Source organism: Sminthopsis crassicaudata, chromosome 3 (assembly GCF_048593235.1).
Source record: "Sminthopsis crassicaudata isolate SCR6 chromosome 3, ASM4859323v1, whole genome shotgun sequence".
In the NCBI taxonomy this organism is placed as follows: domain Eukaryota; kingdom Metazoa; phylum Chordata; class Mammalia; order Dasyuromorphia; family Dasyuridae; genus Sminthopsis; species Sminthopsis crassicaudata.
The window spans coordinates 176,813,372-176,830,024 of record NC_133619.1 but is presented as its reverse complement, the minus strand read 5'-3'; the positions used below and the strand labels follow the sequence as shown (position 1 = coordinate 176,830,024).

At 34.5% G+C, this 16,653-nt stretch overlaps 1 protein-coding gene across 2 annotated transcripts in view; it reads left to right on the top strand.

Annotated features, from left to right (window-relative positions):
• LOC141560853 (sulfotransferase 1C2-like) overlaps positions 1 to 4,992 on the top strand; it is a 28,309-nt gene extending 23,317 nt beyond the window's left edge. For both annotated transcript variants that reach the window (XM_074299664.1, XM_074299665.1), the window contains exons 6-8: positions 2,365 to 2,459; positions 2,811 to 2,991; positions 3,255 to 4,992. In XM_074299664.1, coding sequence (XP_074155765.1) covers positions 2,365 to 2,459; positions 2,811 to 2,991; positions 3,255 to 3,367 — 389 coding nt within the window. In that variant the 3' untranslated portion in view covers positions 3,368 to 4,992. The remainder of the gene's footprint in view (positions 1 to 2,364; positions 2,460 to 2,810; positions 2,992 to 3,254) is intronic.
• Positions 4,993 to 16,653: the final 11,661 nt, after the last annotated feature.

Here is a 16,653-nt window from a genome sequence, read left to right as displayed (position 1 = left end):
CTCAGGCACGAGTTCTCTGACCCTGGGCAAGTCACTTAGATTCTGTGTGTACCAATTATTTCATTTGTAAAAAGTGGGGATTTAATTGTTATCTCTATGATGATAATTTTCAAATCTATATAATCAATCCTCATCTCTCTTCTAATCTCTAGTCTCACATCTCCAACTGACATACATATGGATTGATCCTTTGAGGAAAACAGCATGTACACATCTAAATAAATATAAAATATAGAGAATAAACCCAAAATAATGGGGGGGGTTTCAGGAATGTAGGAGCTGACATTTAAATGGAGTTTTAAAGGAAATGGGGGATTCTTGTTCCCTTCTTGTGTAAGAAGGGAGTATATTCTAACTTTGGAGTACAAAAACACACCAATAAAAGATGGAATGCTATATATGAAGAATAGCAAATAGGTCACTTTGATGGGAAGGTATAGTACGTGAAGAGATGTAAGAAACCTGGAGAGATAGACCGAAGCCATATCAGGAAGAGTTTGAAAAGCTTAACAGCAGATTTTATATTTGAGCCAAAGAATGTTTAGCAGCAGATTTTATATTTGAGCCAAAGAATGCATAATCAGAAAAGTGTCTTAAGAAGGTCACATACTATGTAGAGAATAAAAAACTCCTGTGGCTCTCTAATCACTCTAAGGCCAAATGCAAATTCTGTTTAGCATTAAAAATCTTTCATAACCTACTCACACATACACACATCTTCCCTGTGTTATATATATATCAATCATACTCCACTACATATTCTTCGATCTGGTAATACTTGACCTCATTACTGTTCCACAAACAAGACACTCCATCTCTTGAGTCTAGACATTTTTGGTGGCTATCCCCCATGCCTAGAAGGCCCAACATCCTTATCTTTACTTGCTGACATTCTTGGCTTCCTTCATATCTGGAACGTAATGATGATTATTGTCCTCATTCTTGAAGAGGGCCAAAATTACATCACTATGTTAGAATCATTACAATCTGTCCAACTTTGTCTAATCAGACCAATGTGAGTTCAGAATGTTCTACCACATAATTAATCCATGTGAACGTTTTAAGTGGATTCTCTAAATTTGGACATCTCACATTTCTTTTGAGCCACTTCATTTTTGATTTGCTCATAAAACATAGATAGCACCTTCTCCAATGAGGGCATGCTATGCTGGGAAGTCTTGAGCCAGGGTCTCCAGTATCACAGAATTAACCAAAGTTCTTAAGAGAACCTTTTTCTGACCACTACATGAGCCCAAGTTCTCCATTAAAACAGTCTTTTTACCAAGAGTATATTTCTTATTCTTCCAAGATAGCAAAAAAGGTCTCTAATCTATTTGCAATAAGTCTTTTGGTAGTCATTTTGCCTTGGAGCCACAGTTTTTGGTGAATATGAAAATTTAGTTTGTAGAGGACAAGTCTACAATCAGTCCAACATTCCGAGCCACACATTGCCTTCTTCATTATACATTCTGTCAGTGATGTATGAAGTCTCTTCTTATAATCACATAATCTTAGAGCTTGGTTAGATATCAAAGACGCCAAGATCATCAACTGTATCAGTCATTTGGACTCTGTTCTATCATTGGACAGTGAAGACTCAGGAAGAGAGATTGAGGCTAATGCATTCATGAAGCTCTGCCTAATTTAAATCCAAATTAGATATAAATCAAAAGATATCACCATACCATTTTACCATTTCTATCTATATCAAAAGCACTATGTAAATGCTAGCCATTAGTAGAAAGTCTCCAATGAAGAATTCTAAGAATACTTTGGGGAAATCTCAAAAGATTAAAACATTGGTCACTTTATTAAGACAAATATATTAATTATATAATATATTAAAGGATAAATCCTACATCTAACTTCAAAAAAATCTACTATGTAATTGCAAGATCAGTTAATCACTAAAGGGCCCCTTAGTGTTAGGCAAGTGACAAAACAGTAGGTGTGGACACATTGGGAGTTATTATCATGACCCTACACACAGGTGGCCCAAGCCATAGGGTCATTTTCTCATTGGAAGTAGCAGCATCCATGAAGTTTTATTGCATTTAGATAAGTTTAAGACAAATGGTCATGAAATGCACAAGTCTTTAGTAATAAGTTATCATTGCTGTTGTGGTTTCCAGCTCTATTCCTACCAAGGAGACTCTACCATCTCTAGTAGTCTGAGCCTATTCTAGCATTAAAGTCACCCAAAATTATTATAAGCTTGCCCTCTTTTGACTCACAGATGATAAAGATCTACAGGTTTCCCCCAATGACATCATATCAGAGCACAAAAATAACTAAATATTGATCATTTATAGGTTCATGTACATCCTCGCTTAGGTTGTTGTGTTTCCTTTCTGCCTATTTCAGTGAGCTGTGGTTCCTGGTATGACCATGTTAAAGGATGGTGGAAGGCAAAAGACAAACGCCAAATTCTCTTCCTTTTTTATGAGGACATAAAAGAGGTGAGTGAGGAATGGAGAGGTATAGTTTCTTATTGAGAATTCTTACCTACAGGTTTTGAGAAGCAGAGCCTAATCATGTCTATACCCCTAATTAAGGAATCATAAAGGAATGAGTAAGTGTATTTCCCAGAAATACATCAAGGTCACTCCTCAGGTCTTATCCTTTTGATCTAGTCTTCTCTTCTTCAGCCAATATTTATTAAACACCTATTATGTACATTGCAGTGTGCTATGATAAGAAAGATAAATCAATAAATAAAAGTAAAACATACTCTCTTTACTCATAGACATTTTCAAGTCATGGTTTTATTTTCCTCTTAGTCTCTCTTACATTGTGTTGTCCCATAACAGAATCCAAGGCGTGAAATTCAGAAGGTGATGAAGTTCATGGGAAAGAACTTGGATGAAACAATACTGGATAAAATTGTGCAGGAAACATCATTTGAAAAAATGAAAGAAAATCCCATGACAAATCGTTCTACAGTGCCCAAAACTATTATGGACCAATCCATTTCCCCCTTCATGAGAAAGGGTAAGTATTTGACTTAATTTATCCACCTCTTAGCTCATCTCTTTAATTTACACTTTTTTTCCTACAAAAGAATTTAGGGTTTTAGTGGTGATGAAGTCATATATTCCACCTACCTAGTATTTGTTTGTGATAACTTGGGATTGATTCTAAAGAAAAAGATATTCCTCCATGGCATCCCTCTAGTTTATGTAGTAACTACTAAGTAGTCACTGTTATGTAGTTATGTAGTAACAACTAAGACTTTGGCTTTTCCTTTTTTATAGGAATTGTTGGAGACTGGAAAAACCACTTCACTGTGGCTCAGAATGAGAAATTTAACAATGACTACAAGAAGAAGATGGAAGGAACCTCTCTAACCTTCCGCATGGAAATATGACAACAGTGTGGATAATGATGATGATGATAATGATGAAGATAGTGATAATAATGATAATAGTAACATTTATATAGCACTTTCAGGTCTGCAAAGTGCTTTGCAAATTTTATCTCATCTTATCCTCACAAATCCATTCTTAACAGCTACCAAACAATAGAACTTAAGATGCTCTACATGTACAATCCATTATAAAATTGGTCTCCAATTATAATGATCATATAACACTTATTAAAAAGAATAATAATTAATAGCACCTATTGTCTCTGCCCTTGTAAATGAACTTTACTCTGCAATTATCATAATGATCATATAACACTTATTATAAGAATAATATATATATATATTTTACATAACATATACTTATTATAAGAATAATAATTAATAGCACCTATTATCTCTGCTCTTGTGAATGAACTTTACTTATTAGAATATGCAAAATCCTGAGATGTGGAAATCAAAAATTTTCTTCTCATTGTTGACCTAATATATTTTGTCAACTAGCTTTCTAACCTACAAAATAATAATAGCATGAGCATAGATATATATTAGTACAGCTACTAAATAAGACTATATATGAAATGAAAAAAATTCCCATATGCTATACTGGTCAAATTTTAATCCCATTTGAAAACTCCAGAGACTAAAATGTTCCTGAACAATTTATTAGTATAGTAGAAAGAATATTGGATTTTTACTCTAGATCAAAATGTTAATCCTAGCTCTAGTATCAGTCAGCTACTTCTACAGTTTCCTCATTTGTAAAATAAAGGGAGAAGATTAGATGGTTTCAGTAATCTCAGATTAAAAATCCCTTGATCCTAAAAATCTTGATATAATTCTATCAATTCAAATAACACAAATATTTTGTAAATTAGGATTAAAGAAGTCAGGAATTGAGGCAGGAGTGAGGCCTAATACTAACCATATTAGTCATGACTCAAGGCAGTCAGGACTGTAATGATGTCCAAATGACAGAGGACACAAGACAAAGCTAAATTACCCAACCCATCTAGGAGTGCCCAAAGAGACTGGACCAAATTTGGACAAATTTCCAAACCAAAAAGAATAAATTTAAATAGATTAGTGTAAAATAGATTCCATTATGTTTTTATCATTAAAATTCTCAACTTACTCCAGAACTTCACAATTCAGTACTGTAAGATTACATGAGAGTAAACATTTTATAAATATATATAAGCCATTTGTGTTCAGGTTTATATTTTCACCTCTGTAAAAGTCCACTTATCTGAATTTTGTAATCATATCCACTACTCACACTCCAAAATGTTTTATTTTGTTTGCTTTGTATCCTCAGCATCTATCCCAATGCCTTGCATATGAAGGAAAATTACTAAATATTTGTTGAATTAAATGTTTGAAAGATACATGACTTGGGGGAATAAATCTAATTTCTTTCTTCCCCTCAAAGAGTCCAATGTCACATAAATTCTCAATTTCTTTTATATTTCTTGGAGAATTTTTCCTTGTATTTGTAATTCTGTAGTTTACCACTTACGTATTTTGATTAATTATAAGTAAGATTTTTACCATTTTGGGGTCGGATGTCTTCTTTCTTCTTAAGTATATTGCCTGATCTTGTGCACTCTGGAAATTTTTCTTTAATTATGTCCTAAAATCAAATAAACTTTTTTTTCTTTTTCATTAGTTTCTGGAATTCCAGCATATCTAATATTTATTCATTGTGTTTCAAAAATCCAAAACTTATTTTGTATGACCATTATTTGATTTTCAGTCTTGTTTTACATCATGACTTCTTTTCCTATTTTACTTTTATCTTCTTTTCTTTAATTTCACTTATTCCCACTGGTGTTTTTTTCCATAGATATCATCTTACCATTTCTTTAGTTGTTCCTTCATCTATCTCTTGTGTTTTTAATTGAATACCTTCAAATTTTCTTAATATTTTGATGATACAAGATAATTTTCCTTTAATATTTCTTCCATGACATTCATTAATGTTTCAACTTGTGTTCCTGAAGGAATTTTGTTAATTGGAATTTTAAGGATATATCTATTGTCTTGCTACTTTTAATTGACTATACATTTTTCTGTTTCTAACTCCAAAACTAGTACTTTTCCCACATCACACTATATTCTAATAGGTACAGACCCAGACATATACATAAACTTCTAGATAGTACACAGATGGGAAGATTGAGTTGGGTTTGAGTAGGGCAAATGAGCCTCCCCCTTAGCTGTGCAGAATGAAGAAATCCTCTATTTTATCATTAGCTCTGATAAAATAGCAAACAGGGAGCCCTGAGGCTAGCTGAGTTTGGAGGCAGCCTTCACCCAACCACAGGAACTTTTACTACTTTTAGGAGTCAGGATTTGAGTTCTGGAATGTTGAGAGAACCTCCGTGGATAAGGAATGCCAGGCCCAACTGTGCTACTAAGAAGCTTCCTTCAGGGACAAGGAGCCAGTACATGCCTGATGCGTGAACAATGGAACAGGGACACTTCTTGCTGACTTCAGGCACTTATAGAAGGGTAGCTTTCTTGGTTTTGGATTTCAGGCCAGAGAAGAGAACTGAAGAAAGACCTGAAACCAGAAGCAAAGATCCTCCACACACCAGGATTAGAGGTGATTATGTTAACAAGCTCCTATTAAAAAGAAATAATTAAGGTGGCAAAGGAGAAAAAAATCCATCTATATAGAAAGTTATTATGGGAACAGGGAGACTATAGTTGCTCATCAGAGGAAGATACTGAAATTAAAAAAAAAAAAATCTCTACTACCCCAAAGAGTAATGTTGAAAGCTACCTGCCCCCAAAAGAATTAATAGAACTCCAAAAAGACTTTTAAAATCAAATAAGAGAGATTGAGGAAAAAACAAAACAAAAAAGTCCAAGAATAACAAGATTATGAAAAGAAAGTCAACCAACTAGAAAAGAAGATCCAGAGAGTTAAGGAAGAAAATGACTCTTTGAAATTTAGAATTGGGCAACAGGAAGCCAGTAAAGTCATGAGACCAAGAAATAATAAAATAAAATATAAAGAATAAAAAAACAGAAAAGAATATGAGACATCTCAAAACAACAGATCAAGAAGAGAAAACATAAGAATAATTAGTCTAAAAAAGCTATGATCAAAAAAAAAAAAAAGGAACCTTGAAATAATGAAACAAGAATACAAGAAACAAAGAAAATTGTCTTGAAGTGATAAAACACTTGATTTTCTATTTGTAGGGAAAAAAAATCCACAGATCACTACCTGAAAGAGATCCTACTAAACTTTCAAACCCCCAGATTAAAGAGAAAATTTTTCAAACAACAAAAATTCAAATATGCTAGAGCCACAATTATAGTCACAGAAAATCTATCACAGCAGCTACAATAAAAGTTCCAGAATACAATATATTGACAATCTAGAGAACTAGAGTTGAGGACCAAAAATTAAGTATAATATTGAATGAAAAAATGGACATTAAATGAATTGTCAGATTTTCAGGATTTTGTTGCAAATAAATAGAACTCAATAGAAATTCAATAGAACTCAATAGAAAATTTAATAGATAAGAGCCAATATCAAAGATTAATGTCATTAAGAATAATATGTAGAAATGTAAGATCATTAGTAACTGGATAGTTAAAAGAAAAATGGGGTAGACCTTAGCAAGATGTGATTCTAAAAAAAGCAAAAATGTGTAGGAAAAGGTAATTATGTTATACAAATGAGATGCAAAAGCAAGAACCAACACAGAGGAATTAAGGGGGAGAAAGGCTAGTTGTTCTGAAATCCTACTCACACCAGGAATGGGTTAAAGAGGGCAACATATATCAAGAATTTATAGCACTCTCCAAAATCTATAAAGAAAAAAGGGGGAGGGAATAGGATAAGGCAGAGTATAGAAGGATGTATCAACTAATGGGAGTGAAATAAGGTTTGCAGTTTAATGAGAAAGGGATAAAAAGAGAAGGTAGAGTGGGGAGAAGGAGAAGATAAGGAAAAGATCTTTGGAGGGGAAATTGAGTAATAGCAAGGTGAATTAAGGGGTAGAAGTAGAAGCAGGTATAGGAGACAAGAGATAATACATATATGTATGTATATGTGAGTACATATGTGAGTTATGTATGCCTGTATGTGTATAATTATATGTGTATGTGCATATATGCATGCATAGATTTATATGTATGTATATATGTAAATATAAATATATCCATGCTTAACTAGTAGCTTGCTTAGAGAAGGAGAAAAAAAAGAATAAAGTAAAAAGTGCACAAAAGAGAACAGAAAAAAAGGTACAAAGAAGCAAAAACAAGATGGACAGTTCTGAAAACAATGGCTTCTATTATTATTATATATAAATATATATATATATATATATATGCTTTCTTGAAATGGAAATCTGTTGTTACATATTTTGAATCCTCATGTTCTGCTGTGCACATGATGATTTTTGTTCTTTTCTATTTTCTATGTAAACCTTAAATTAAAAGCATTAATAATTAAATAAGTCCTTCCCTTTCCTTCATTTCTTGAGAGGTTATGATATTGTGTGCAACATCACAATAAGATAATAAAAACCCTTATGATATTGGAAACTTCTAAACAACAACCAGCATCTATTCATTCGTGCTTGTTTTGAGAATACTCTGTCTTTACTCTGTGGTAGATATGGACATTACAAAAATGTAGGACTTAGGGCAACAGAAAATCCAGTTTTCTTCTGGTACTTAACTTTGAGACACAATGACTCCATGTGCCATTTGAGGTCCAGTCAGACCCCATATACCAACCATATAAGAACACACCAGGGCATAAACATACACAAATCAAAAAACAGAAAAGAGGATTCTTAATTTTTTTTTTTTTTTTGCTTCATGGAACCCTTTGGCAATTTGATATGACCTGTGGTCTCTTCTCAGAGTAATATTTTTAAATGCAGAAATAAAAGACATAAGATTATAAAAGTACCAAAAAAAACATTTTTAAACATGTCCATAGGCTCTAGACTAAGAATTCCTAAATATAAAAAATACCAACTCCATTTTCCAAAACAGAAGATTTTAGCCATCAACAATTTTACAATCAAACTGAGTAGAAAGCTATAATAATCTGTATTTTTATCAGGTAATCTTCCTAACCCTCTTCCAAAATTTTCCATTCTCCACCTATCTTGGTTCTGAAAAGTCCAGCAATAGTTAAGAGTCCAAAGATTTATTTGGATCTTTAAAGTTTTCAACTTTAAGGAATCATCCATTAAAATGTAATAAATAGATTAACAATTTACACAATTTTCAACTGACATTTAGTGTACCACTGAGTGTACTATGGAAATATAACAAATAATAGATAAATGAGATTATTGAAAATATGCAAAGGAACTAGAAAGGGATCCAGGATCCAGGAGAAGACACTAAAAAGAGAGGTAGGAAACCAAAGATGAATATTGCTAACTTCACAAATTAGCTTTAGTCACATTTCTCATCATTAGTGAAAAAAGTGCTAGGGCACTAGTAGAAGGATGAAGCCTTTGGTATATAGAGCAATATGCACAAATACCTACAGATACTCAAATACATATAAGACATTCATTTATCCATATGCAAACATCCATTTAAATCAATAATATGGCTGACATATAATGCAGATTTCTCTCTAGATAGAATGTTTAAATTTGGCTTTGTCTAAGATCACTGATTACTAACTCAACTTTTTTTCCTAATAAATTCTATTTCTGCTCCTTCTTGTAGTATGTATATATCTCTTTTTTCCTATCACTGTTAATAACCAGGTTGTGGTCCCTTTAAGAAACTGTATTTCCTATTGATTTGTGATTCTTTTCAGATTGATCTGTGATTCCTTTCAGATTCCCAGCTCCTCCTGGCTGAGGCATTTCAGTTCAGGAAGCCAGGACTTTTGGTTCACAAATCCTGGTCAAAAGCACCCTTTTGAATTCCAATAGGAGATCAGGGTTTGTCCCAGCCCCCATTGGATCTGAACGAACTTGGGTTCTCCCAGCCCTCACGGGTCTCTCCAGTGTCATCCTCTCTTCACCCTCATCTATTTCCCTAACCAGACTTTATGCTTTCAATCCCCATAATAAACCTCTTTTATCAATCTAGGTTTTAGGGTCTATAAATTCCTTTACAGAGAACTGCACCACCAGAAGGGAGTCCCCAAAACTCCCCACCCTTGCTCCAAATCCCAAGGGGTTGCAGGGGACTCAAACCTACCCTGGACCCAAATCTTGCCACTAGACCTTATCATTTAACTCCCTGACCACCAGAAACCCTAATTTCATTTTGGTTCCCTAAATCTATATCTCATCATTAATTCCTCTATTTTATTTCTGCTCCTTAACCAGCCTTGCTATCAGTTAACCTCCTCCCACCCATTGATCCCTCCCTTGGCTTTCTCCCCTACCTTTTCCTTCTCTCTTTATCCCTTGCCCATTAATCTATATACCTTGCCACACTATATACCTTGTCTACATATCCTTCTTTACCCCACTTTATCCTAGTCCTTTCCCCATCTTATTGCCTTATAGATTTTGGAGGGTGTTATATCCTTCATGGTATGTGTATGTAATATTTTCTATTTAACTCATTCCTGATGTGAATAAGTTTGTAGAATTAGGAGTCCTCCTCCCCCTTTTAATACCTCTGTATTGCTTCTTCCTCTGCATCTCATTTGTATTACATAATTATTATTTTCATCTTTTCCTAGATGGATTTGCTTTTTTAGAATCAGATTTTACTCAACTCTGCCCCAATCTTTTTTCTGATCTATCTAATTACTAATATCAAGCTTAAACATATAGCAAACATTTCTATGCACAACATACAAATGATTTGTCTATGTTGTATTCCTTGAAATTAATCTTTGATATTGGCTCTTAATATGTTAAATTTTCTATTAAGCAGAGATTTACTTGAGACAAAGTCCTAAAAATATGAAAGTTCATTGAATGTCCTTTTTTGTGCAATATTATGAATAATTTTATTGGATATTGATAAGAGCAAAACTCTGACCTGAGACAGCCCTATAAAGTTATGTAAAATCACCAACAAAAAAATTATACAAACTCAAATGGCCTTACATCCTCTGGAAACAGGATGAGTCTCCTGAGAATGTCTCTTTTCATATACAAACTCAAATGGTTTTGCCTATTCTTAGATTCCTATATAAAAAAGACCTTCAGAAAATGTCTCTTGCAAAATCACTTCTCTCTTGAGAATGATATTGCCCACCAAGAAAGCCTTTATCTTGGTGTCTCTCTAACAATATAAGCCTTTTTTATCACAACTTTTGAGTAAGTGAATTTCCTTCACTGTGGACTCAGCCTCTTGGAGAACATGGAAAACTCTCACCCATTTCTGCCACACCTCTCCTTCACTACCACCTTGGTGGCAGGCTCTCCTCCTTCACTTCTCCAGTGAAAACAAGACTCCAGAAGGTCTCCAGAAATCTAGACAAGCCCCAAGTGAAGGAGATAAGACTGTGAAAGAGATAATAAAAGATGTGGACTTTAACACCTGGCTGTACTCATGTGGTGATTACTGAACTGAAATGAAGGCTGCCTCCAGAGACCCCAAGAAAACTTCAACAGAGAACATTTCATTTTAGAGAGAAGGTTATGTTTTGGTGCCTTATGTGGGGCTAAGAACCTTTATTTGTGATCAAGAAATTAGGATGAGTACAAAAATAGATTAGGAAACTTTGTTAAGGGCTAAAGTAGTATTTCAGCTAAAATGGGACAGATGTTTAGAAAACAGCCTTCTTTTCCTCTTCAAGAAAAATGTGTCAAAAGCTTGGTCAGACTGATAAAAAAATCAAGGTTTAATTGTAACTTGGGAGCAGATCATTGAACTTTTAGAAACAGTACAGTACACATTTTGATTCTCTAAGGAAAAAGAGTTGGATCCAGATGAGTGGAAATTAGTAAGAGAGCAACTATGTCAATATTACAAGGATAATGTACCTGACTCAATTTCCAAAGAAACACTTTTATACAACTGGCTTTAAGAAATTATATAAGTATTAGAGTAAGAAAAAAGAAGAAAGAGCAGGAGGGGGAGGATCCAGATAAACTAGGTGAAAAGGATGAAGAATTAGACAAGAAAGGAGTTAAATACAATTTTGATTGTGGTACTTCACAGCAGGAGAAATTAGGGCATTCCCCATCCCTTGACCTCCCTCCCTCAATTAATCCTTCATGGATGGAGGGAGAAAAAGGAGAGGGAGAGGCAGTAACACAATCAGCACCACCTATGAAGCAGCCTATGACAAGATTACTTTATTTTTTTTTTATTTTTTATTTTTTTTTTAATTTTTTTTATTCATTTTTCCAAATTATCCCCTCCCTCCCTCCACTCCCTCCCCCCGATGGCAGGTAATCCCATACATTTTACATGTGTTACAATATAACCTAGATACAATATATGTGTGTAAATACCATTTTCTTGTTGCACATTAATTATTAACTTCCGAAGGTATAAGTAACCTGGGTAGATAGACAGTAGTGTTAACAATTTACATTCGCTTCCCAGTGTTCCTTCTCTGGGTATAGTTATTTCTGTCCATCATTGATCAACTGGAAGTGAGTTGGATCTTCTTTATGTTGAAGATTTCCACTTCCATCAGAATACATCCTCATACAGTATTGTTGTTGAAGTGTACAGTGATCTTCTGGTTCTGCTCATTTCACTCAGCAACAGTTGATTTAAGTCTCTCCAAGCCTCTCTGTATTCCTCCTGCTGGTCATTTCTTACAGAGCAATAATATTCCATAACCTTCATATACCACAATTTACCCAACCATTCTCCAATTGATGGACATCCATTCAACTTCTAGTTTCTAGCTACAACAAAAAGAGCTGCCACAAACATTTTGGCACATACAGGTCCCTTTCCACTCTTTAGTATTTCTTTGGGATATAATCCCAATAACAGCAATGCTGGGTCAAAGGGTATGCACAGTTTGACAACTTTTTGGGCATAGTTCCAAATTGCTCTCCAGAATGGCTGGATTCTTTCACAACTCCACCAACAATGTATCAGTGTCCCAGTTTTCCCACATCCCCTTCAACATTCATCATTATTTGTTCCTGTCATCTTAGCCAATCTGACAGGTGTGTAGTGGTATCTCAGAGTTGTCTTAATTTGCACTTCTCTGATCAGTAGTGATTTGGAACACTCTTTCATATGAGTGGAAATAGTTTCAATTTCATCATCTGAGAATTGTCTGTTCATATCCCTTGACCATTTATCAATTGGAGAATGGTTTGGTTTCCTATAAATCAGGGTCAGTTCTCTATATATTTTGGAAATGAGACCTTTGTCAGAACCTTTACTTTTAAAAATATTTTCCCAATTCGTTACTTCCCTTCTAATCTTGTTTGCATTAGTATTGTTTGTACAGAAACTTTTTAGTTTGATGTAATCAAAATCTTCTATTTTGTGATCAATAATGATCTCTAATTCCCCTCTGGTCATAAATTCCTTACTCCTCCACAGGTCTGATAGGTAGACTATTCTCTGTTCCTCTAATCTATTTATGATCTCATTCTTTATGCCTAAATCATGGACCCATTTTGATCTTATCTTGGTATATGGTGTTAAGTGTGGACCCATATCTAATTTCTGCCATTACTAATTTTCAGTTTTCCCAACAGTTTTTTCCGAATAATGAATTTTTGTCCCTAATGTTGGTATCTTTGGGTTTGTCAAAGATTAGATTGCTATAGATGTACCCTTTTTTGTCCTTTGTATCTAATCTGTTCCACTGATCTACCGGTCTATTTCTTAGCCAATACCAAATGGTTTTGGTGACTGCTGCTATATAATATAGCTTTAGATCAGGTACACTTAGACCACCTTCCTCTGACTTTTTTTTTTCATTAGTTCCCTTGCAATTCTCGACCTTTTATTCTTCCATATGAATTTTGTTGTTATTTTTTCTAGGTTATTAAAATAGTTTCTTGGGAGTCTGATTGGTATAGCACTAAATAAATAGATTAGTTTGGGGAGTATTGTCATCTTTATTATATTCGCTTGGCCTATCCAAGAGCACTGAATGTCTTTCCAATTATTTAAATCTGACTTTATTTTTGTGGCAAGTGTTTTGTAATTTTTCTCATATAATTCCTGACTATTCTTTGGTAGATGGATTCCCAAATACTTTATACTCTCAACATTTGTTTGGAATGGAATTTCTCTTTGTATCTCTTGCTGTTGCATTTTGTTGGTGATATATAAGAATGCTGAGGATTTATGTGGATTTATTTTGTATCCTGCCACTTTGCTAAAATTCTGAATTATTTCTAATAGCTTTTTAGCAGAGTCTTTGGGGTTCTCTAAGTATACCATCATGCTATGACAAGATTACAAAAGTCACTGGTTAAGGCTAAAAAAGAAGGACAGGATATATCTGATTTAATAAATGCAACACCCTGTGATTGAAGACTTTGACTCTTTAGGTCAACAAAGGAGAAGATACACTCCTTTTGATCTGGAAAAAAATTAAGGATTTAAAAAAAGGTTGCACTCTTTATGGGGCTACATCGTCTTATGTTAGTTAACATGTTACTAGAGAATTTGGCTTATGAAATCTTAACCCCTAGTGATTGGAAATCCATAACAAGGACATGTTTAGAACTGGACAAAACTTGCTTTGGCTTTCAGGGTATAGTGAATTATGTAGGATTCAAGCCCAACTCAATAAGCAAACCAGAGTTAACATACAAATCACTTTTGACCAGCTAGCAGGTAAAGGTCAGTACACAGACAATTCAGCACAGATTAATTACCCCATAGCAGTGTATGAGCAAATTGCTACTGCTGAGATAAAAGCTTGTGGTTCCCTCCCAGGAAAAGATCGAGGGGAAGCCTTCATAAAAATAGAGCAAAGTCCCAATGAACACTTTGTGGATTTTGTGGGGCATTTGCAAACAGCTGTCACAAGAACCATTGGAGAAAATGTAGCTACAGAAATTTCCTGCCTAAGGAAAATGCTAATGAGGTCTGCAGAAGAATTCTATGGGGATTATACAAAGATGCTCCTTTAGAGGAGATCATAAGACGCTGTGACACAGTGGGCACAAATTCTCATTATACCCAGACTATGGGTATGAACATGGGAAGACAGGGTCCTCTTGGCAAGGGACTTCTAGAGAGATTCATCAATGCTTTCAATGTGGAAAAATAGGACATCTGAGAGCTCAGTTTAGGCAAAGAGATAGTTTACACCCAGAGAGTCTTTAGAACTTCAGGACTCTGATGTAATCAATCAGCAAAAAATCAATCAGATGACAGAAAGGGATTACAATTGGGGAGAATACAGGCTTTTAAACCAACAAGGCAGTGTACAGTGCAAATAGCTCCAATGTAATTGCCAGATGATGCCAAGCGATCCATTAAGTGGTGAATGAAAGGAACCAGATAGTTTAACTGCTTGGGGAAGAGGGTTTGCTTGCATTTCTACAGATGAAGAAGGAATTAAATGGGTGCCAATGAGCTGTATTCACCTTGTCCATTGGAGAGAGACAGAAAAAAGAGAAAAACCTCAAAACAAAGGAGATGACTTAAAAAAAATCTGACACTGAAAGAGCAAAGCTGATAGTGAGACTCCAGAAGGTCTCCAGAAAACTAGCCGAGCCCCAAGTGAAGGAGATAAGACTTTGAAAAAGATAATAAAGGATTTGGATTTTAACACTTGGCTATACTCCTGTAGTGATTACTTAACTGAAACGAAGGCTGTTCTCAGAAACCCCAGAAAACCTCAACAGAAAACATTACATTTTGGTGAGAACATTACACTATATATTGGAGAAATGAGGCCTTAATTTTTTTTTAATTAAAGCTTTTTATTTACAAAACATATGCATGGGTAATTTTTCCAACATTGACCATTGTAAAACCCTTTGTTCCAAATTTTCTCCTCCTCCTCCCTACCCTCTCCTTAACTGGCAGGTAATCCAATACATATTAACTATGTTAAAATACATATTAAATCTAATATATGTATACATATATATACAGTTATCTTGCTGCACAAGAAAAATCAGATCAAGAAGGAAGAAAAGAAAAAGTGAGAAAGAAAACAAAATGCAAGCAAATAACAACAGAGAGAGTGAGAATTCTATGTTGTGTTCCACACTCTGTTCCCACAATTCTCTCTCTCTGTGTAGATGGCTCTCTTCATTACTGAACAAGTGGAACTGGTTTGAAACCTCTCATTGTTGAAGAGAGTCACGTCCATCAGAATTGATCATCATATAGTCTTGTTGTTGTCGTGTATAGTGATCTTCTGGTTCTGCTCATTTCACTTATCATCAGTCCATGTAAGTCTCTCCATGCCTCTCTGAAATCATCCTGCTGGTTGTTTCTTATAGAACAATAATATTCCATAGCATTCATATATCACAATTTATTCAGCCATTCTCCAATCGATGTGCATCCACTCAGTTTCCAGACTCTTGCCACTACAAAAAGGGCTGCCATAAACATTTTTGTACAAGTATGTCCCTTTCCCTTCTTTAAGATCTCTTTAGGATATAATCCCAGTAGAAATACTGCTGGATCAAAAGGTATGCACAGTTTGATAACTTTTTGAGCATAGTTCCAAACTGCACACCAGAATAGCTGGGTCCATTCACAGGTCCACCAACAATATATTAATGTCCCAGTTTTCACACATTCATCATTATCTTTTCCGGTCATCATAGCCAATCTGATAAGTGTATAGGGGTATCTCAGAGTTGTCTTAATTTGCATTTCTCTGATCAATAGTGATTTGGAAAACTCTTTCATATGAGTGGAAATAGTTTCAATTTCTTCATCTGAAAATTGTCTGTTCATATCCTTTGACCATTTATAATTGGAGAATGGCTTGATTTCTCATTTGAGTCAATTCTCTATATGTTTTGAAAATGAGGCCTTTATTAGAACCTTTGGATGTAAAAATGTTTTCCCAGTTTATTGCTTCCCTTCTAATCTTATCTGCATTAGTTTTGTTTGTACAAAACCTTTTTAACTTAATATAATCAAAATTATGATGAATAATGATCTCTAAATCTTCTTTGGTCACAAATTCCTTCCTCCTCCACAAATCTGAGAGGTAAACTATCCTATGTTTTTCTAATTTGTTTATAATATCATTCTTTATGTCTAGATCACGAACCCATTTTGACCTGATTTTGGACCTAACACATGGTGTTAGGTGTGGGTCTATACCTACTTTCTGCCATATTAGTTTCCAATTTTCCCATCAGTTTTTGTCAGTGAATTCTTTCTCAAAAGCTGGTGTCTTTGAGTTTGTC